The following is a 21030-nucleotide window of genomic DNA, read 5'->3' on the forward strand; positions in this document are numbered from 1 at the left end:
GTCCGAGAACCGAGACCCATGTGTCCAGGCAGCTGCCGCGCTGTCAGGGGCTGACCTGCATCCCCTCAACACTCATGCTGAAGCCCTAACCCCCAGGACCTCAGAACGTGACTGGATGTGGAGACAGGATCCCTAAAGGGGTGATTAAGTTATAATTGGGCCATTAGGGTGGGCCTTACTCCAACCTGACCCATGTCCTTCTAAGAGGAGATGTGAACACCCGGAGAGATGCCAAGACATGCCCTGAAGAAAGACCACGTGAGGACACAGAGAGAAGGTGGCCATGGGCAAGCCAAGGAGAGAGGCCTCTGGGAAGGCGCAACTGCTGACACCTTGAGCTTGGACTCCCAGACTCCAGAACTGTGAGAAAATAATTTTCTGTTGTTCAAGCCACCTGTCTGGCAGCCTAAGCTGAATGTGAACCAGCCCCTAACCTGTGCCGTATAACAAGCTGTCCGAACCAGACACGAGGTGAGAAGAATCCATAAATGCACTGTGAGCACCCGCAGACTGTTTCCTTTCGGGGTTCCTTCCACGAGCTTCCCGTTGGGCTCCAGGCCCCTCCGCTTCCCTTGGTGTGCACCTGCAGACTGTTTCCTCTCGGGGTTCCTTCCACGAGCTTCCTGATGGGCTCCAGGCCCCTCCGCTTCCCTCTGAAGGTGGTTTCCAGGCCCATCCAGGTTCCTAGGGCCACCTCCACTGTCCTGCACATCTGCTCTCTAGCTGGAAAGCACCTTCTGTATTCGTTCCCGCACTTCCTTCGCTCCCAAGGACACCATCATCTCGGCTACAGGGGGTCCTTGCTAAGAACGAAAAAAGAAAACACTGCCTCATTGCCTTAAGCTGCTGAAAGAGCAAACGCCCAGTCTTGGTCTGCAGGCGCTCTGCCCCAGGCCAACCCCAGTACTGCCACCCGCCCCCCAAGGGGCAGTTAGCCTTCTATTGTCTTTACTTTCTGCGGCTGAGGCTGGCTCCCAGGAGCCTGTATTCCTGTGCTGATATGTTTACTGCCCCCGTTCAACCACCAGCTCCATACAGGTAGGGAGTAGGTGTGTTTCATTAACTGCTGTACCCACTGCACCCAGCACGGTGCTTGCACACAGTAGGTACTCCATAAATACTATCTGCTAAGTGACTGAAGGGAACGATCCCGCTTCATTTGTCTTTGTATCCCTGAGCCAGAGTTTAGTGCCGGCCAGTGAATGCCAGCTGAATGGATGAATGAGGGGCTCCAGGGAACCGTCCAGCCCATCTGCCCACCTACCAGCTGTCCGCTGAGGGCCACTCGGAGGAGCCGCATCACAGTACTGTGTTTGGTCCCTTCCAGGCCTTCGGATACCTTCCTCAGTTCGCTATTCAGCATGTCCTGAGTTAAGCTCGTACCGGGTCCTTCCAAAAGCCTAGAAAAGAGGAATGCCTGGCTGGCTCAGTTGGAACAGCATGCGACTCTTGATCTCAGGGTTGTGAGTTCGAGCCGCACGTTGTGTGCAGAGATTACTAAAAAAAATAAACAGGGGCGACTAGGTGCTCAGTCAGTTAAACATCTGACTCTTGTCAGCTCAGGTCTTGATTGGAGATTGTGAGTTCAAGCCCCGCACTGGGCTCTACACTGGGCATGGAGCCTACTTAATAATAGTAACAATTAAATAAATAAATAAACTTAAAAAAAACTGAACAAAAGCCTAGGAAAGAGCCAATCTATGGGGGCCAGTGGCAAGCAGGTGAAAGGGAGAATTTCAGAAGATGAAGAGTCAGCTGTGACTCTTCAAGCCTGCTTGGGGGAGAAGGGAGGGAAGGAAGATGTATTACCCCCACCCCCATCCAAGTTGAGGAAGAAAAATCACCAAGAGACCACATACACAGATAATCCAAGCACAATATAGGAAAACTCCATAATAAGAGGTTTTACTAATTTCTACCTCAGTATTATGTGATCTCTATGCCTCAGTTTTCTCATCTGTAAAGTGGGGATAGTAAGAATGTCTGCACCTCACAGGAAGCCCTCTGGGAAATTACCTGAAATGCAGTGGAGGGAAGGCTCTTTGGGGGAGTGTATAGCACAGAAGGGCAGGAAGAAAGATTTCAGGAGACCCCAGCTCCTATAACACCACTGCCACCAACTTGCTACAAACATCCTTTCTTTTTTTTTTAATTTTTAGGGCAGCAACCATGCTCTTGCACTCTCCCTTGCCTCCACTCTGGGACACAATGAGATCCCAGGCCTATCAGGTCTGCACATCCATGCTGGCCTTTATGAACTGCCCAGTGAAGTCACAGATGCCGCCTTCCCAGCGGCCAGGAACAGCATCTTGCACAGTGGCATGAAGAGGTAGGTGACCCCAGCCTGCATGCATTTCCAGAAGGCCTTGTACTCGGCAGACTGCTGCACCTGGACATGATGAAGTAGGGGAAGTAGGCCAGGGTGAAGCAGTTCCCAAAGTGGAAGAGGGTCATGGTGCCCGCTGCCCGGGGCCACCAGAGCACAGGTCTCTGCATGAGCCGGCCTGGTGCCCCCTACTTGCTACAACCATTCTTTGCCTACAAGTTGAAGCACTCAAGACCTAAAATCCAATAGGCCAGTCACTGCTCTCTGCTCTCCTGGCAGGCCAGCTGGGATCCTCTCTCACAAGTGCGCTTGAGTTTCAAGAGACTCCCCAATCACTTAGAGCTGGATTTGCCAAAAAAGAATAACAACAACAACTCTGAGTTGGAGCATAAGACAGACGCAGGGTGGGGTGGGTCTATTTGATGGCACCCTGCCAGTTCCCTTCAGCTACTATGGAGACTCCAACTGGAAATGCTGCCCAGGAGCTGGAGCTGGAGAGCTTTGCCGGTGCGGACGATCCATGATGCCTGTGATACCGCCTGTGCACATTGGGGTCCAGAGAGCCCCCTTCCAAGGCTGGGCTTTGTGCGGGGGCTACTGGCCCCGGGGAACCACGTTCAGAAGTAACGCGAAGAGACTGCCGCTTCGCACTGATAGATTCCCTCCTTAACTCCACATTTGAGCAACTGAGTTTCAGTGGGAGGCAAAAGTAAGCATTCTTACTACATTGTTAACTGGGCCACATGATGACTGTTATTTCCAAACTCCAGGAGACAAAATCCGGAAGATATAAAATGTAACGTGGGAAAAAATAGGTACTCTCCTCCACGTCACTGTGGGGAAGCAGGCTGCCAAGGAGCTGGTGAAAGAGGGACAGGCCCCAGGTGGCCAACAATGGCAGCTCAGGAAACGTTAGAGCTGGCCCAGAGCTTGGCGTGGGCACAGAAGGGACTTCGAGAAATCTGGCAGCTCTGGAATGCTTGAGTATTGGTTTTCCTGCCTTGAGTGGGAGCACCAGACTGTCTCTGAAATCTAACCCCATGGCAGGGATGGGAGTTAAGGCAATGGTCCCGGTGAATCAGAACTAAGGGCCCCTATGGTAGAATGCCATAAATTAAGGGAGTATTAACAATAATGGCTCTTGGGAATTTATCCTGGAGATATACTTGCAAACCTGCTTAATGATGTCTATACACAGCTATTCATTGCAGCATTGTTTATAACGGTAAAATCTGGAAGCAGTCCAAATGTCTATCAATAGGAAATGAGTTAAATAAATTATGGTAAAGTGGTTTCATAATGGGATAGGTGTAGCTGTAGAAAAGAATGAGAATGCTCTCTAAGCACTGGGCAGATCCACAGTATCTTAAGTGAAACAAACCAAAGACACAGAACAGAACAGTGTTACCGTATTTTTGTGTAAAAAAGAAGGATCATTTAGATATAATTAGGAATAGTAGTAACGTACAGAGGGTTCGGAAACTGGGTGGATGGGGGACAAGGATAGAAATGGGCTTCCCAATTATCTACCTTTCTTATACTTTCTAGGCTTTAAAACCAGGTTTGAGAGATTTGAACGTGTTCATAATCAAAATACTAAATTTAAAATTTAAGAACTTCTAAGAACGGAGTTATAAAAACATATTGTTGAATACTCTCACATTATGCAAAGGAAACTGCTAAGTGTGGTGCATTTCTGTTGCGAGCTGGAGTAGGACGGAAAACACACTTTTTGCTATAGACCTTCTTGTACCATTTGTACATTACTGTATTTTTTGCCATGTGCTTGTTTTCTTATCACTTCCAAATATGTATTAAAATATATTGAGGTTTCCAGGTATCAGGCACTGTCCAAGTACTTTGCACAGAGAAACATATGGCCTTGTAGTCCCAGCCTGCCTGGGTTTGAATCCCTGCTCCTTCAACTTATTATTATTTTAGACAAGTTACTTAGCCTCTCTGTGTTTCAATTTTCTCATCTATAAAATGGAAATAACGTTTTAACCTTAGACTTCATTAGTTGCTGTGAAGTACACACAAACACACACACCCCTCACGTATACATATGTATATGTACCTAATGTATAGAATATATATAATAGCCTGCTACAGGCATGTACATAAGCAAACACTTATTACCTACTTTAACCTTCACTCTCTCGCTGTGTCTCTGTCAAATAAATAAATAGAATCTTTAAAAAAAAAAAATAACCTTCACAATAAAGGTGGGAGAAGGTAAGTAAAAAGGACACTGTGGGTTTTGCTGCCCAGCATCCATCTGCCTTTCTCCTGATACCCCAAATCTCCTTGGGGAATCACCTGGCTCCCATTCTCAGCCCATGTGCCCTGACTGGGGGTCCATTTAGAGCCCAGGAGATGATGAGCTAACCTACGCTGATTGGCACGTCACACTCTCCAGGCTTTGATGACTGGTTCGGGGACAGGAAAACGAGGCTACCCGGACTCTTGTCAGCGTCCATCTCAAGACACAGCTGAGGCTTTGCAGTGTTGGTGCGGTCTTACAGCCAGAGTGCAGATAGGAGAGAGGCTGCCAGTGGTCCCTTCTATCCTTTCTCCCTTTCGTACGCAGTGATAAAATTTTTAGCCAGCCTCATGGCTGCCAAGTTAAAAAATCTATATTTTCCATGTGTGTGGCTTGGTGTGGCCACCAAGACAGGCGTTCTAGCCAGCAGGATACGAGTGGAAATGAATGTGTAACTCTTAAGTCAGGTCCGTAAGGGGAAGGAGCGTCCTGTCCTTCCCTTTTTCCTCCTTCCTCTTCTGGCTGAACTGTGGATGATCTGTGAGCCACCATGCACCACATGGACAAGAGCAAAATCTAGGGACAGCAGGACCCTGGAGACCTGGGAAAAGCTCTTCAGCCCTGGATGGCCACTTCCATATGGGGTAAGCACTATCGTTTCTGTTGTCTGGTAGAAAGTCCTACCCTTCACCCACCCAAAGCAGAGTCCTTGCAGAAAAAGGAGCCAGTACGAAGAAGTACAGAGCAGAAAACCAAAGGGACAGAGAGAAAAAGTAGGTCTTGGTGACATATTTTTGGCCCCTGCATGAGACTGGGCTTAAGCCAGCTTTGGTTGTATTTCTGTTCCTGTTCACAGGTAAGAACTATGGTGTCATCTCTACCCTGGAGACGAGGAAATGGGAGCTTAAAGAGGTGCAGTAAGTTGGCCACAGTGATGCCGTGTGGGCAGGAGAATAACCGGGTAAGTGGTGGTACTGGGAGGGAACACAGGGAGACCCAACCCTAAAGCCCAAACACGCCGCCCCTTCCGGGGAGGGTCTGGGTTCTTCTGGGGAAGCTCCCCTGCCAAACAGAGCCAGTCAGCGATCATCTTGTCCAAACCCTCTTGCCAGCCATGGGGTGGTATGGGGGCCCCACAGCCAGCCCTGGAGGAAGGGGGCCCAGGGAAAGGGAAGTCAGGTGCGGAGCCTTGAGCTTGGCCTGTAGGAACTCACCCCAGCACGCGTTTGGCAATCACGTCCACTTTCTCCGAAATGGTGCCCAGTTGCACTAGGCCCACAGCAGGCCGAGTCCACAGGTAGGAGTGTGCCGGGGAGACCAGATCCTGCAGACGGCAAATGTGACCCTAGGGGGAAGAGGCAGTCGTTGGATGTGCTGTGGACAGGGCTCGGACACACTCGGACACAATGGGGGTGCCACCCACTCCTTCAGTCTCCCGGAGCTCCCCGACACCACACCTGTCTCAGCAGGATGATCCTCTCCACGTAGGCCGGGTCCAGGACCTCCCTGTCTTGCAGCTGGCTCCCGAACGTCTCCTCCACCAGGGCTTGCAGCTTCCCCACCAGCTGGCACCTCTGGGTCTCGTTGCTCACCAGCCGACAGAGGTGCAGCCTATAAGAGAAGCCGAGGGACCGTCCTGACACTGGCATCGCCAGCCCGCCCAAACCCTCTCTCCCCAGGGGAGCAGGGCTGGGGGGGGGGAGGCGGGTTGGAAGAATGACACATGATGTGAGCTGCCCCTCCCACAGCCTAGAAACTGAATATATACAGGAAAGGGATCTGGCCAAGGTCTGCAGCAGCCTGAGAGCCCCAAGCAACCCAGAAGGATATCCTGTTTTCAGTGTTTCTAAAATAGGAGCTAACACTTTAAACTAGGAAGAGATCACATAAAAATAGAGATTTCTGTCATCTCTCTCAGGAAATCCAAAGATCTGGCTGCAAAGGGCCCGAATTTCCCAAGCTTCAGTGGCTAGTGCAGAGTGGAGGCTGCCTGGCTCACAGGCACAGCATGCTCCAGTTTGCCAGGCCCTCTGCTCCCCAGTGCCTCTCCCGGCCGGCCACCTGCCCCTGTGCCACCGGCCTGGTCTCTACAGGCACCCGAGTTTACAAGGCAGACTCTGCAAGTGTCTGCCTCCTGGCACAGCTTAAAGCATGGGGCTCTGGCACAAAGAGGCAGAGGTCAAGAATACAGATTTCTAGGATTCGAAGCCAGGGGACAGTTCAGAGGACAGAGTTCCTTCAATCCAGGGCTCACAGTTAAAAAGTTCAGGTTTTCTTGTCAGTTCGAATGTTCTCTTTTCCAGAATTCTTCTAACTGCCTTGTTCCCTCTCTTTGGAAGCAGCAAAGCCTCTAAGCAGGCCCTGTCAGTCCTCAGTCCCCTCCTTAGGCTGCCCTCACCGTGTCCCCAGCAATGTCGGAGGGACCCGAGAAGGAGAGGTACAGGGCTGAGGACCAATCTGCAGGAGCTTGGCCCTTGTCCTTGGCATGGAAGGCAGGCGGCAGTGGTGGGTGAGTTATGTCCTGGGCTCTGGAACCGGACAGGCCTGCGGATCAGACCAGCCCTGTGAGATGTCTGCTGCAAGTTACAGGAACATTTAGAGCCTCAGGATGCTCACAATCATGTGGGGATGACGGGGGGAGGGAGGGCTCTGTCACAGGGCACTGTGCAGATTAAATGAGGGACCATCTGTAAAGCACAGAGCTGAAGATGGGCAGGGAGTCAGAACAGAGGCTCCCGCACATCAGCGGTGGAAGGAGGAGACCCTCTGGGAAGCTATCTAGAGCGCACAACTATCTAAAAAACATAATGATTGTTTTTTTAATAGTTCTTTTTTTTTTTAAGATTGTATTTGACAGAAAGAGACACAGCGAGAGAGGGAACACAAGCAGGGGGGAGTGGGAGAGGGAGAAGCAGGCTTCCCGCAGAGCCCGATGATGAGCCAAAGGCAGACGCTTAACGACCGAGCCACCCAGGCGCCCCCATAATGATTTTCTTAAAAAGGAATTAATACCACATGCTGAAACTGTTCCTAAGACCGCCTCAGCAGCGAGATGAGACAGTAGAAAGAAAGCAATCAAGAGACCCTAGTGGCCAAGCTTGAGATAACACGCGTCAGGGCCAGGGCCTGGGAGGCGGTAAGTGCTAGACCGACGGTCATTACTGTTACTACTCCCACCACACCTCTAGTATTGCTCTGACAACTACTATTACTACCTTTACTACCAGCACGGAAATAATCACAGCAGTGGCTTGATGCCAGAAACATCTAAACGTGACAGCTTTGGCTGCATTAACTTCATGAGCGTCAGTTCCAACACTGCACCTCCTCCCTGATTCACGCTGAGCAAAGCCCACCTCTACCTTCCTCTGGCTGCCCTCACGCTTCGGGGGGACTAGAATGGGTCACCAGGTATCTCCCCCATTCTGTCCCCATTTCCCTGAGATGCTGCTTTCCCTACAATCAGTAAAGTAGGGTACAAGTTGCATTCGCTCTTGAATGCCCCATTCGAGAGATGCCTGCTATTTACTGTGTGAACTTGGGCTAGTTATGGAACTGCCCTAGGTCTCGGTTTCTGCGTATGCAAAATAGAGCAGAGTCAGGCAACTGACCTCAGAGGTCTAATGGGAGAAATAAATGAAGTAACATCCTTAAAACACCTGCAGTCAATGTGAACTCTCTGGGCTCACGCAAGTAAAGCACTAAGGAGAGCGTGTCCCCAAACCGGTGCTCAGGACAGGGCATCAATGAGTCCCTTGTCCCTTAAGTACACATCTGTCCACTGGCTTTACCACTGAGACCCTTAGATGGATATGTCAACAGTGACCTGAACCGTAACTGGATTTAGAAGTGTGAGTGAAGAACTACGTGAAATGTACAACAGGTGCCATGAGACAATGCTCATTCACTGCTGGCTGCGGGAGCTGGGGGGTGATTCTGAGATGAAGATGCCCCTTCTCCAGGCCATGGTTAACAGAATCCATGCCAGGGATGGCTGGGACAATGGTAATGACAAAAACAGCACCTACTATTTACTGAACACTTTCTATGTGCCAGGGGCTGTGCAAAGTACTTTGACACAACGTTTAACTGAACTCTTACGACAACTGCACAAGGTGGGTACTGTTATCAGTCCCATGTTCGAGAAGAGGAAACAGAGGATCCAGGAGATTAGGTGACTTACATGCTCTGTGTCAGGTCACAGAACGGTAGACACCTGAGCCCACAATCAAAATCAGGTCCGTGTGACTCCAAAGCCCACTATACCCTCTGCCCTGGAGACCCATCATTAGCAAGAAAGTCCTTTTCTACCAGCATTCCCCCCCGCCCCCGCCAAGGATCCCCACTCACCTGTTGAATTCTGGGAGCTTCTCCAGGTCCAACAGGGCTGAGTGGCAGGTGATCCGGGTCAGGTCAAACTGTGTTATCAATTCTGGCAAGGTCCTGCCCATCTGGTTCTCTGTAAGTAGGCACGCCCAGCCTCAGCCCCCTGCCTCTCCTTTCAATCACAAGGGAGGCTGGGTGAGCATGTTCTGGGTTCCCCATTGCATTCTGACCAAAGGGATTCAACTTCTACCTCTTTTATAGATCAAGGATCCGAATGAGCTTTTATGTACAGAAAGGATTCTGTCCCTCAGAAAAAACAAGTTTGAAAACAATCAGGCTAAACGACCCTCACTGCCCCCAAAGATGCGAGCTGCAGGAACAGCATGCTCATGGCCTGGCTGTACCCAGAGATTCTGATTCCACTGGGTTGGGATGCGGTCTGAGCATCAGTATGTTTTACAAGCCTCCCGGGTGATTCCCAAGTGCAGGCAACGTTGAGAATCGCCATGTTAGGAGTCCCTCCTCCTGAGCAGCAGCTCCGCCCCATACAATCAGTGGGCATCATAGTCAGGCCTGGGCCTCAAGGGAGTCTCTGCCATGTCCCTTACAGGCTGTGTGACTTTGGTAAGTCACTCAAACCTCTCCGAGCCTCTCAATCCTCTTAGAAACAACAGGGATGGGGCACCTGGGTGGCTCAGTCGTTAAGCGTCTGCCTTTGGCTTAGGTCATGATCCCAGGGTCCTGGGATCGAGCCCCACATCAGGCTCCCTGCTCTGTGGGAAGCCTGCTTCTCCCTTTCCCACCCCCACCGCCCCCCCCCACCACTTGTGTTCCCTCTCTTGCTGTCTCTCTCTGTCAAAATAAATAAAATCTTCAAAAAAAAAAAAACAGCAGGGATAATAAATATCTCTCTCTCAAGGATATTTCAAGGAGTAAGCCAGATAAGAGGAGAATAAACAGTAAGCAGACTATCGCTGCCACATTTTCAGAAATCCCCTCCACAAAGAGGTCATCCTAATTTGGTGCTTCTTTAACCTTTGGGCTCTAAGTCTTGGGCCAAGGGTAAATGCTCAACTGAAATAAACTAGGGTCACAGTAATCTTAGTAACACTGCTGAAACCCATACTTGCCACAGAGATAGTAATATAATGGTCATAATCCTAGAATCTGTAATTTTCGGGGCTCCTGGGTGGCTCAGTCGGTTGAGCAGCTGCCTTTGGCTCATGTCATGATCTCAGGGTCCTGGGATCGAGTCCTGCATGGGGCTCCCTGCTCAGTGGGGAGTCTGCTTCTCCCTCTCCCTCTACCCCTTCTCCCTGCTCGTGCTCTCTCTCTCTCTCAAATAAATAAATAAAATCTTTAAAAAAAAGATCTGTAATTTCCGTGCTTTTTACATGGCGGATACTTTCCTGGATGCCTCATACTCATGAGCTCAGTGCATCCTAACCCTATGAGGAAGATGCTTATCCCCATTTTATAGATGAAGCAGGTGAGGCTCAAAGACCATAAGGTCCTTAAGGGCAGGGGTTACATCTATCTCGTTCACTGTTGTAGCCCCAGCACTTAACACCATTTCTGTCTCAATAAACACAAGAATAAACTTTGGCAAGACTGCAGGTGGCATAGCTGGGGCTGAAGACCAGGTGGGCCTGAACCAAAGCCCCAGCTCCTCACTGCTATGGTCCCATGGGGACCTCCCAGGTGGGTGGGTACCTGCAAACCCTGAGCCACAGTTGGTGATGATATCAAGCAAGGCATCCGGCAGGAAGTCAGCAGCCACAAAATGCTCCACGAAAATGTCCCCTTGCCTCTTGGACAACTTGCTGCCATCCCTGTTGAGGAGCAGGGGCAGGTGGGCAAAGCGAGGTGGCTGCCAGCCCAGAGCCTGGTAGAGGAGCAGATGCTTGGAGGTGGAGACCAGCCACTCGGAGCCACGCAGCACGTGGCTGATGCCCATGTGGTGGTCGTCCACCACGCAGGCCAGGTGGTATGTGGGGAAGCCATCGCTCTTCAGGATGACCGGGTCCCCCTCCACATGCGCCACCTCATGCCGATTCCAGCCATACACCAGGTCCTGGAAGGCTGGCGCTTCCCCCTCCAGGCGGAAGCGGATCGCAGGTTTGGGGCCTTGGGCTAGCTTCTGGGCCACCTGCCCCTGGCTCAGGTTCCGGCACCGATTGTCATACCTATCGGAGAACAGAGCAGCACGGTAGCTAGGGGCACCAAAAACAGACGTGAGTTCTATCTTCGTCTCTGATAGTTGGATGACCTAGGTAAGTCATGTACTTCTCTAGCTCTTTTTCCGGTCTCCAACAGTGACAAGAAGAAGAGGAATATATTGGAAAACCAAGTGAGATAACAGCATGACAGACACACCTACCTGTCAGCCTGTCCCTCTTCTTCTTCGTTAGCGAGGAAGTGGCAAAATGCCGAGTCCCCGGCGTTGAATCATGGCTGGTGTAGCCGATCATGCAATCTCTTTCCCCTATGCCAGCGACTGGTCCAGGTAGGACCACTCTACTCACTGAGACTCAAAGAAAAGTCTGCTTGGGGGCAGGCAGGGGAGGGTTAGGGTCCTGGGAAAGATTTTCTCTCCACTCGAGAGTGAAAGAGCCACAAGAGGAAAATCCCCTTTTTTACTCCCTGCCTTCTCCTTCTGCGCTCTTCAGCTGCTGTCCTATGAGGTCAGAACGCTTGGAGCCACTTCAGCCACTGCAGCCATTCGCAACGGATGGGGGTGGGGCAGGGGAGGCAGGGAGGATCCAAAACAGAGCCCTGATGTCTTGAAGCTGCTGGTTTTATCCTTGAGTCTCTCACCTCCAGACTTTTTTTTTTGGGGGGGCAAAAAGGTGGTTTTACTAAAGCATGGGGACGGGACCCATGGGCAGAAAGAGCTGCTGCCTCACCTCCAGACGTCTGCAGAGTAAGTGGTAAATGTCTGTGTGGGTTATGCCCTGGCTACTCCAAGTATGTTCTGTGGACCCCCAGCAGCAGCCCCACCTGGGAGCCAGTCCGAAATGTGGCATCTCGGGCCGCACCCCAGACCTGGTGGATCTGAATCTGCGTGTTAACTAGATCCCCAGGTGAGCCATCTGCACATGAAAGTACGGGAAGCTTTGGCTTGTCCCTTTTTTTTTTTTTTAATTCTTTATTTCTTTTAGTAAACTCTACCCCCAACATGGGGCTTAAACTCATGACCCTGAGATCAAGAGTCGCGTGCTCCACTGACTAAGCCAGCCTGGTCCCCTGGTTTGTCCCTTTTCCACAGGGCATTCCATTACTTGCTCCCCAAAGCATCCTGATACACAAATGTAAGGCTTGAAAACATACTCCTTAACACAGAGTTAAGTGTTCAATTAGTAAACAGCTGTGTGGATTCCACAAGAGAACTTGACCATAATTTTAAAAAAAGAACCTTCTGCCAACGGACAAGTGGACTGTTTATAATAAAAGAGCAATGCTGCAATGAATGTCATGACCTCATAGAAACATCCAGCCCTTGCCCAAACAGTTCATTTAAATTGGAACTCCGAGCGGCACTTGGCTGGCTCAGTCGGTAGACCTTGCAACTCTTGATCTCAGGGTTGTGAGTTCAAGCCCCACATTCGGTGTGGAGCCTACCTTAAAAAAAGAAAAAGGAAGGGGGGTGGCGCCTGGCTGGCTCAGGCAGAAGACCATCTGACTCTTGATCTCAAGGTTGTGAGTTCAAGCCCCACACTGGGTGTACAGATTATTTAAATAAACTTAAAAAAAGTTTTTAAAATTCTTTAAAAATAGGGGCTCCTGTGCGGATCAGTTGGTTAAGCGTCTCTGGATTTCGGCTCAGGTTGTGACCTCAGGGTCATGAAATTGAGCCCCACATTGGGCTCCGTGCACAGTGTGGAGCCTGTTTGAGATTCTCTCTCTCCCTTTGCCCCTCCACCCAGCTCCCCCGTGTTCACACACATGCACCTTCTCTCAAAAAAAAATAACAAAAAAATAAAATTCTTTAAAAATAAATAAATAAACAACTGGAACTCAGATGTCCCGATGCCACTGCTGATGGGAAGTAAGGTGGTCAAGGGCCACAGGGCAGTGTCTATCAAAGCTCCAAACTGGCCCTGGATCCCCACATCTAGGAGGGTCTCCAACAAACGCCCTGCACATGTGTACAATGATGTATGCCACCATGATCCACCCCAGCTCTTCTGTTTTAACTACAGATTAGAAATGGCAGAAAGCTTCAATAGTAAGAAACTGGTTAAGGGCTGGTACACCTGTACGGCAGAATACTGCACAAGCCAAACAAAAATCTACGGGCCAGTACAGACTGGGTCTCCTCAAGATGGTAAGTGGGAACAGTTAAGTTGCACAGTCCGCATATTGTGTGCTGCCGCTGAAATCGGAGAGAAGAGAAACAATACGCATTTCTCGGGGTCTGCACCCAGTGTCTCTGGAGGAGACCTAAGAAGACTCTAACGGCATTTGTCTATGGCGAGGGAAACGGAGCGGCCAGAGTCAGGGTTAGGAAAGATCTTTGCACATATAGCTCTCTGGACCTGAAAACATTTTACTTCCTCAGAACAACCAATAACTGAAATGACACGTTAGGGCTGCCCGAGAGCCAATGTGGCAGGCAGCTCTGACATGGCCCCAGTGATCCCCGCCTCCGGGGTTTCTGCCCCTGTGGCATCCCCTCCCTGGAGCATGGGCTGGACCTAGTGGCTTCTTTCTTATGAACAGAATGCAGCAGAAGTGGTGAGATGTCCCTTCCTGGATTCGGTTACGAAAAGACCCGAGCTTCTGTCTTGCTTGCTCTCTCTTGCTTTCGGTCTGGCTCACTCTCAGCAAAGCCAGCTGCTGTGCGGGGAGCTGCCCTGTGCCCAGGCCCGCATGGCAAGGAGCTCGAGTCTCCGGACAACAGCCAGTGCGGCCCAAGGTCTGCCAACAGCCTCATGAGAGAAATGGAAGAAGATCCTCCGCCAGCCAAGCCTTGAGAAAACCGCAAACCTGGCCAAAACCTTGACTGGAGTTTTCCGAGAGACCCTGAACCGAGGGAGCCAGCTAGGCTGTGCCCAGGCTCCCGACCCACAGAGGCCGCGCAGGGACCACAGTCTGGGGACGATCTGTTCCGCAGCAACAGCCCAGGGACATACGCAACTTCGGGGAAGCAGCCTCGAGAGGCTGGGGCTCTCACCGGGGCGTCTGATGGTTCCTCAGGGCCTCCTTCTTCAGGAGCTCCAGCCGCTGCGGTGAGCAGAAGCAGGGGTAAGCGGCGCCAGACTCCAGCAGCGTTTCCGTGGCCTGGGCGTACAGCTCGAGCCGCTGGGATTGCTGGTAGGGCCCGGCAGGACCTCCCCGGCGGGGGCTCTCGTCAGGCGGGATGCCTGCGACACAGCAAGAGACCATGATCACCAAGATGCTCGCAGCACTGGTTCCTGGGCACTGTTCTCTGTGCTGTAGGCAAACAGTAAAGCTCCTAATCCTCACAACAATCCTCAAGGTCATTACTGTTTCGATTTCCCTTGTACAGATGAGAAATTGAGAGATAAAAGAGGCTAAGGGCTCAAGGTCGTGGGGCCTGCCGCATAAGGAGTCACAGAGGTGTGCTGCCTCCACAGTCCATGCTCCCGACGGCACTTCCTCTCCTCCCATCCCTTCCCCGTGGGGCGGGAGAGCAGCCCAGGCCTGGAACAGCTAGCTCAGGAGAACGAGGCATGGGTCAGGGCACAGCCCGGCAGGCCCTGGCTGGACCCCTGGTCCTGCGCCTCAGAAGCTGGGACAAGGGACCCTGAAGATGTGTGAGAGTGCAGGGCCACGCACCTGCCAGGCTGCTTTTATGTTCTATGATCTCCACTAAAGCCTCAGAACCGCCCTGCCACGTAGATGCCATCCTGATGCCCTTCAGTAGGGACACTGAGGCACAGACGGGCTCTGTTCCCTCACTTGGCCAAGGACAAGGGGTGCAACTGCATGGGAACCCAGACGAGCAGGCCCCAGAATCCATGCTTTTAACCTCAGCAGCCTTCCCCGCAAAGCAGAGCGGATGGTCTACCGTGCGGAGTGGCAGCAAAAACGGGACGCATCAGCACTTACACAGCGCTCAGCCCGAGGCTCACCTGCAGAGCTGCCACACTGTGTGCGGTGAAATGAAATGGGACCTGTTTTAAGCCACAGCCCCAACCCAAGATCCAGTTTCCTCAGGTCACAAAGGAGAGATTTAACCAATAAACACTTCCCGTAGAGATAGAAGGGACACAGGAGAGCCGGACGGTGGTGTTTCTGCCCTCAAATGGCTTTCCAGTGAGTTCGGAAAGTGAGGACATGATTAATCCTGCATACCCAACATTAACACAGATTCTGCAGGCACACAGGCCTGGGTTCAAACACACTGGCCTGCTCTGGGGCCTTGAGCAAGTCACCCTTCAGAGCCTCCATTTCCTCGTTACGAATAATAACTCTCCTGGGCATCACCAGGTTGTTAGCACGAGCCAACACACATGAAGTGCTCAGTGCCTTGTTACCTAAGTGCTAAGCAGTCAGTCAGTTTGGGCTGTGATCATGATCATTCAGCTCCCTCTCCTGCTGGGCCTCTATTTCTTCATTTGTCAGAAAAGACAGTGACTTAAGTACATTTGGGAGTCCCTTCCTGACCTAACCTTAACATGTTTGGTACTTGGATCGCCCCAGGGCTTAAGAGTGATTCCACTAGGGGAACTGAAAATGTATGCTCATATAAAGACTAGTATGTAAATACAGCAGTTCCATTCAATGGAGTTAAAAAAGTGGGGCGCCCGGGTAGCTCGGTGACGCGTCCAACTCTTGATTTCGGCTCAGGTCGTGATCTCAGGGTCGTGAGATGAGAGCCCAGAGTCGGACTCCGTGCTCAGTGGGGAGTCTGCTTGAGATTCTCTCTCTCCCTCTGCCCATCCCCCATGCGCTCTCTCTCTAAAATAACTAAATCTTAAAAAAAGAGTCAAAAAAGTGGAAATAATCCAAATGCCCATCCAGTGATGAACAGAAGGTGGTATTTCCATACAAGGAATATTATTTGGTCACAAAGAGGAATGAAGGATTGACATGTGCTACAACACAGAACCCCTCCGCTAAGTAAGAGCCAGTCACTAAAGGTACATGTTGTTCGAGTCCATTTATCTGAGATGTCCGCAAGCGGCAAACCGCACAGACAGAAAGTAGATTAGTGATTGCCGGGCTGGGAGGAAGCAGGAATAGGGAGCGACTGCTAATAGGTACAGGATTTTGTTTTCGGAGGATGGAAATGTTCTGAAACTGGATGGTGGTGACGGCTGGTATAACATAGTGAATATACTAAAAAAACACTCACTTGTACACTTTGAAATGGTGAATTTCATATCCGGTCAATTATATGTCAGTTACAACAACAGTAACACAGGATGACTCCTGGAGCAGGAAGCTACAGAAGTCAGCCACCGCTCTGCCTCACCACAAGGCTGGTGGTGGGGGAGCTCTGCTGAGGGGCCACAGGCCACACTCACGCAATCGTGCTGTACCAGGAGCTCCGAGGGTGGGACTTGTTTGTCACTGTACCACTCGTGCCTAGTACAGTGCCTGACAGGTAGCAGGCGCTCCCTGAAATCCAAGTTCTCATCCTGGTCTGCCTGGCGCTATGTGGTTCAGCTCCGGCCAACCTGTCTTCACATCTGCAGTCCTTCTGCTTTGCTCACTGTGCTTGGGCCACGCCGGCCTCTTCGCTGTTCCTCTAACACACCCTACGCTTTCCTGCAGCAGGGCCTTCCCATCTGCTCTTCCCTCTGCTTTGAATAGTCTTCGCCCGGGCAACCACAGGGCTGGCCCTTCACTGTGCAATCTCTGCTTTCGGGTCACCTCCCCCTAGAAGACCACCCTATCTGAGAGGATCCCTCCCTGCCAGTTCCTTAACTTGTCACCCTTGTCTCCACCGCACTCATCAACACTTTAACGTCACAGTGAGGATGAATTAATCTGTTCATCTGTCCTCCCCTACTTATTGGGCCCTGGGTCTCTGTTCAGTGCTGGAACAGGAACATCATTACAGTAAGTGATCTTTGTGAATGAATTCCTTTATTCAACTCATCTTTTTTTTTTTTTTTTTTTAAAGATTTTATTTATTTGACAGAGAGAGAGACAGTGAGAGAGGGAACACAAGCAGGGGGAGTGGGAGAGGGAGAAGCAGGCTTCCTGCCAAGCAGGGAGCCCGATGTAGGGCTCAATCCCAGGAACCTGGGATCATGAACTGAGCTGAAGGCAGATGCTTAACGACTGAGCCACCCAGGCGACCCTTATTCAACTAATCTTAACTAAGCATCTGCTATAACATTCTATGACAGAAGGTACAAATGAAATTGGTTTTTGTCCTTTGGGAACCCAAAGTCTCGTTAATAATTTACCTGAGATTAAGATACACGTCTCATAAAAGTCTTGGTATTTTTGATATTTTTCCTTGGCGAGCTTAACTGGTTATACCTGCCCTGACAGGTAGGCAACTGTTGACCCAGGGAGCATACACTCTTTCTTGTCTTCCTGGAGTTTAGGAGGCCTCTGGATTAAACATCCCACAAGACTGACTTTAGAGGCTGCACATATTTTGTTTGGTTCACACAATGTGGTTTTTAAAAAAAAAAAAAAAATCTGGGCTCAAGTTTAACAATGGGAAGTATTCATTAAAAAAAAAAAAACAGTAATAAAAACCTGATTTCTGGCTCCTCTGGGAAGTAAGAAGATTGAACAAGTTGGGCCAGCACTCCCACATGGGAACAAGGGGCTGGAGCTTTCTCCTGCTCACTACAGGCCTCGCTTCTCCAGCTCCATCCTATGCTTGGCCTGAGATCCTGAGGTGAGAACAGGAACCTCAAAACAGCCTCGGAGCTTTTCCTCAGGGAGCTTCAGCATGTTTTGGGGAGGCACGTGCCACCCGAGGCAGCACAAATGTACCCATCTCTCTAAGAAGTCCTTGTTCTCCATCTTGGTCCCCGTGAGGAGACCTACAGGCTCCTTCCCCTGCTCCCTCTTCCCTCTTGGAGAAGGGTCCTTCCCCAGCCTGCCTCACCTGCCCACTCCAGCATGTCTTCAATATTCTCCGCTGCCCCAGGCACAAGGCGGGTCTGATCTGTGTCCTCCAGCCTAAGGATGAAGCTCCCCTGGTGCTTCTTGGCAAAGATATAGTTGTACAAGGCAGTGCGGAGGCCGCCCAGGTGCAAGAAGCCTGGGGAAAAAAGAGAACAGCTCAGACAAGACAGGGAAGATTAACTGACACGCCTCAGCCAAGAGGCAAGCAAGCCCTGCTTGTAATAGGATGTCCCACTGAGTATCAAAGCTCAAAAAACTGCTACCCCGTCCCATCTTTCTAGCCAGGACCCAGACAGACGGCCACAGAGGATGGGAGTGGTCCACTCATTTAGCCCCTCATCCCGGAAGCAGAAGACCACCCACGTCTTAGAGCGTGTAATGTTGTAAAGACTCCAACTCTCCCCAGCTGCACCCACTCTTCTATTTTGAGATGTGCCTCAAAGCCAAGTTTTTTTGTTTTGTTTTTTTCTCTCTTTTTTTTTTAAGATTTTATTTATTTGACAGAGAGACACAGCGAGAGAGGGAACACAAGCAGGGAGAGTGGGAGAGGGAGAAGCAGGCCTCCCGCTGGGCAGGGAGCCCGACACGGGGCTCGATCCCAGGACCCTGGGGTCATGACCTGAGCTGAAGGCAGAGGATTATCCATGGAAGCAAATTCAGTGATGTGCTTGGGTAAAAAAAAAAATTAATTACAAACTGGAGATACCATACAATTATATTTTGCATAGATTCTCCAATTTTCACCTGAAGTTCTGGCTTTGAACACCAAAAGTAATACTTGATTCCACTATATTTCTCTTCACCTGAGTTCAAACTCCTAAGATTTTACTTTTCTATCATTCCTGACTGAAAGCTTAAAATTAAGCATTTTCCCATTTCCCCTTGTCCTGTCTTCTTCGGTCCAGGCCACGGCCCTGTCTCCACGATGAGCTTCTCTGCATCTACAGAAACAGGAGGCAGCAAAGGACACGAAAGGCAGACTCCCGCTCAACACTGATTATGTGTGACTTTCTGCTGGTTATCGCAAGGCCACCACAAAATCAGTGGTCCCCAAGATGGAAGACGGGGGTCCAGTAATTGAAAGCAAGACCCCTTAAATCAAATAAACCTGGACTTAAATTCTGCATCCATTTACTGGTTGCTATCCCGTGGGCACTCTACTTCACTTGTCTGAGCTTCAGGCTTCATCTGTTAGAGATTAAAAACAAAAAATGGAAACCTCCCTTACACAGTTGTTGTGAGACCTAAATGTTGATCAAAGTACAGCTTTCCATTAATTTTAGTAATTAGTGATCTCGGTTGCTTGATAATTCTTTTATCTGTCTGTAGTCAACAGCCTTTTCTGTATGGGCTTTTCCTGCAAATTAGCAAGGAAAATGAGAACTATAATCATAATAGAGAATACTGTTTATTAAGCTCTAGGAACACCAGACCTTGCTAAGTGCCTCAGCTGCATTAGTTCAAACCCATGAGGCAGGTACCATCACTCGACCTGACAGAGGGTAAAACTCAGAAGCTCAGAAAGGTTATGTAATTTGCCCATGTCACACAGCTGAGAAGTGGCAAAGCCAGCAATCTGGACCCAGCCAATCTCAGGCCTTGGCACCCAACTACTATGAGTGCTCTGCAAAGCAAGGCGCAGACCAGTGCTGGTCTGCAAACTGTTGCCAGTTCACAACGAAGTACAGAAATTGAGAATAAATGTTTAGAAACTTAATAATGTGACAGAGTAATTTTATATCTGGTGAATCTAGTAACAATAGGCTCACATTTTGTATGCTTTTAAAATTTTTCTTTTTACTAACTCATTTATCTTGGTTCTATAAAAATATTGATTCACAATCAGTTGGGAATTAAAAACCAGTCCTGTCACAACGGTTTGAGAAGCCCACTCTGCATTCTACTGCCTGCCAGGAAAGATCCTGTCACTCTGTGCAGCTGGGATCCTGCCACAAAGGAAGCCTTACGTGTGGATCCTAAGGTTCAGAATGAGAGAGACAAGCTCGGTGGGGAGAGGGCAGAAGGTGGGCTCCCTGAGAAAAAAACCGGGGGAACGAGTGGGGAGGCCCCGACAAGATCTCCACTAGGGTAAACAATGAGCCCCTGCCTCCCTTTCTAACCACAGGGCCTTTGTACCTGCAATTTCCTCTGCCCAAAGGTTCCTCCTATAGGCTTAAGGGTAGTTAGCTTCTTGTTTTGGTTCTCAGCTCAAATGATACGTCCTCAACGAGGCCTTCTTGAGCTTCCTACCTAACCCCCAGCTCCCTACCCTAATTCGTTTCTCTCGTGGCACCTGTGACTATCTAAAAGTAGTTATTTTTACACGTTGTTTGTCGCGGTCACTACAACGTAGGCTTCTTGAGAACAGGAGCCATACGTTCCCGATGACCACCGTATCCAATGCCTAAACAGTACGTAGTACACAGTTTGTATTCGGTACACATTTATTGAATACACGAATAAGAGACCTAAAGAGACGTTACGCAAAGAACTTCCTGGCTACGTGAATAATTTCCGCTCGTAGACCTGTTTCTGCCTCTGTAAAATGGGGTCGCGCTGCCCGCCCAGTCTGACTCCACCGGAAGGGATTCTTTCGGGAACATTCGGGGGGCGGGCACGGGACGGTGGACAGCGACCTGCAGCGTCACGTCCGCCAAGGTTACCTGTGGGACTGGGGGCGAACCGCACTCGCACCGCAGCCCCGGGATCAGTGCCCAGGCTGGCCTCGCGCGGTCCCATGGGCCGGCCCAAGGCCGCTGGGGGCCTCACCGACTGCAGCAGCCTCTTCAGGAGCACCGCCATGTGGAATAGAAACGCACACGTGGGCTTCCTCGTGCATCACTTCCGGGGCCTCTCCCAGCCAGTCCGCTTCAGCCACAGAGAGCGCAACCCCGCCCCTTAAAGGCGCAGGCCTCCTAGCTTGCAAGCCCACGCCCCCCAGCGCGGCTGCGGCCCCACTAGGCCTCTAGAGGGCAGAGCCCTTTGAGCGGGAGATTTCCCGGACCCGCCCCCCTCGGCTCCCGAAAGCTAAAGCGTGGCAGGGGCCGGG

The 21030-nt window shown here is 50.6% G+C and overlaps 1 protein-coding gene across 1 annotated transcript; it reads right to left on the reverse strand.

Annotated features, from left to right (window-relative positions):
• Positions 1 to 576: 576 nt before the first annotated feature.
• On the reverse strand, positions 577 to 20783 carry EARS2 (glutamyl-tRNA synthetase 2, mitochondrial). The gene is made up of 9 exons (XM_021686849.2): positions 20645 to 20783; positions 17962 to 18117; positions 14092 to 14281; positions 10629 to 11101; positions 8940 to 9048; positions 6047 to 6200; positions 5804 to 5934; positions 1265 to 1400; positions 577 to 803 (listed from the first exon to the last, which is right to left on the reverse strand). The coding sequence occupies exons 1-9, from the start codon at positions 20781 to 20783 to the stop codon at positions 720 to 722; spliced, it is 1572 nt and encodes a 523-aa protein (XP_021542524.1). The 3' UTR covers positions 577 to 719.
• Between the last annotated feature and the right edge of the window lie 247 nt (positions 20784 to 21030).

This window comes from Neomonachus schauinslandi, chromosome 5 (genome assembly GCF_002201575.2).
Source record: "Neomonachus schauinslandi chromosome 5, ASM220157v2, whole genome shotgun sequence".
Classification (NCBI taxonomy): Eukaryota; Metazoa; Chordata; class Mammalia; order Carnivora; family Phocidae; genus Neomonachus; species Neomonachus schauinslandi.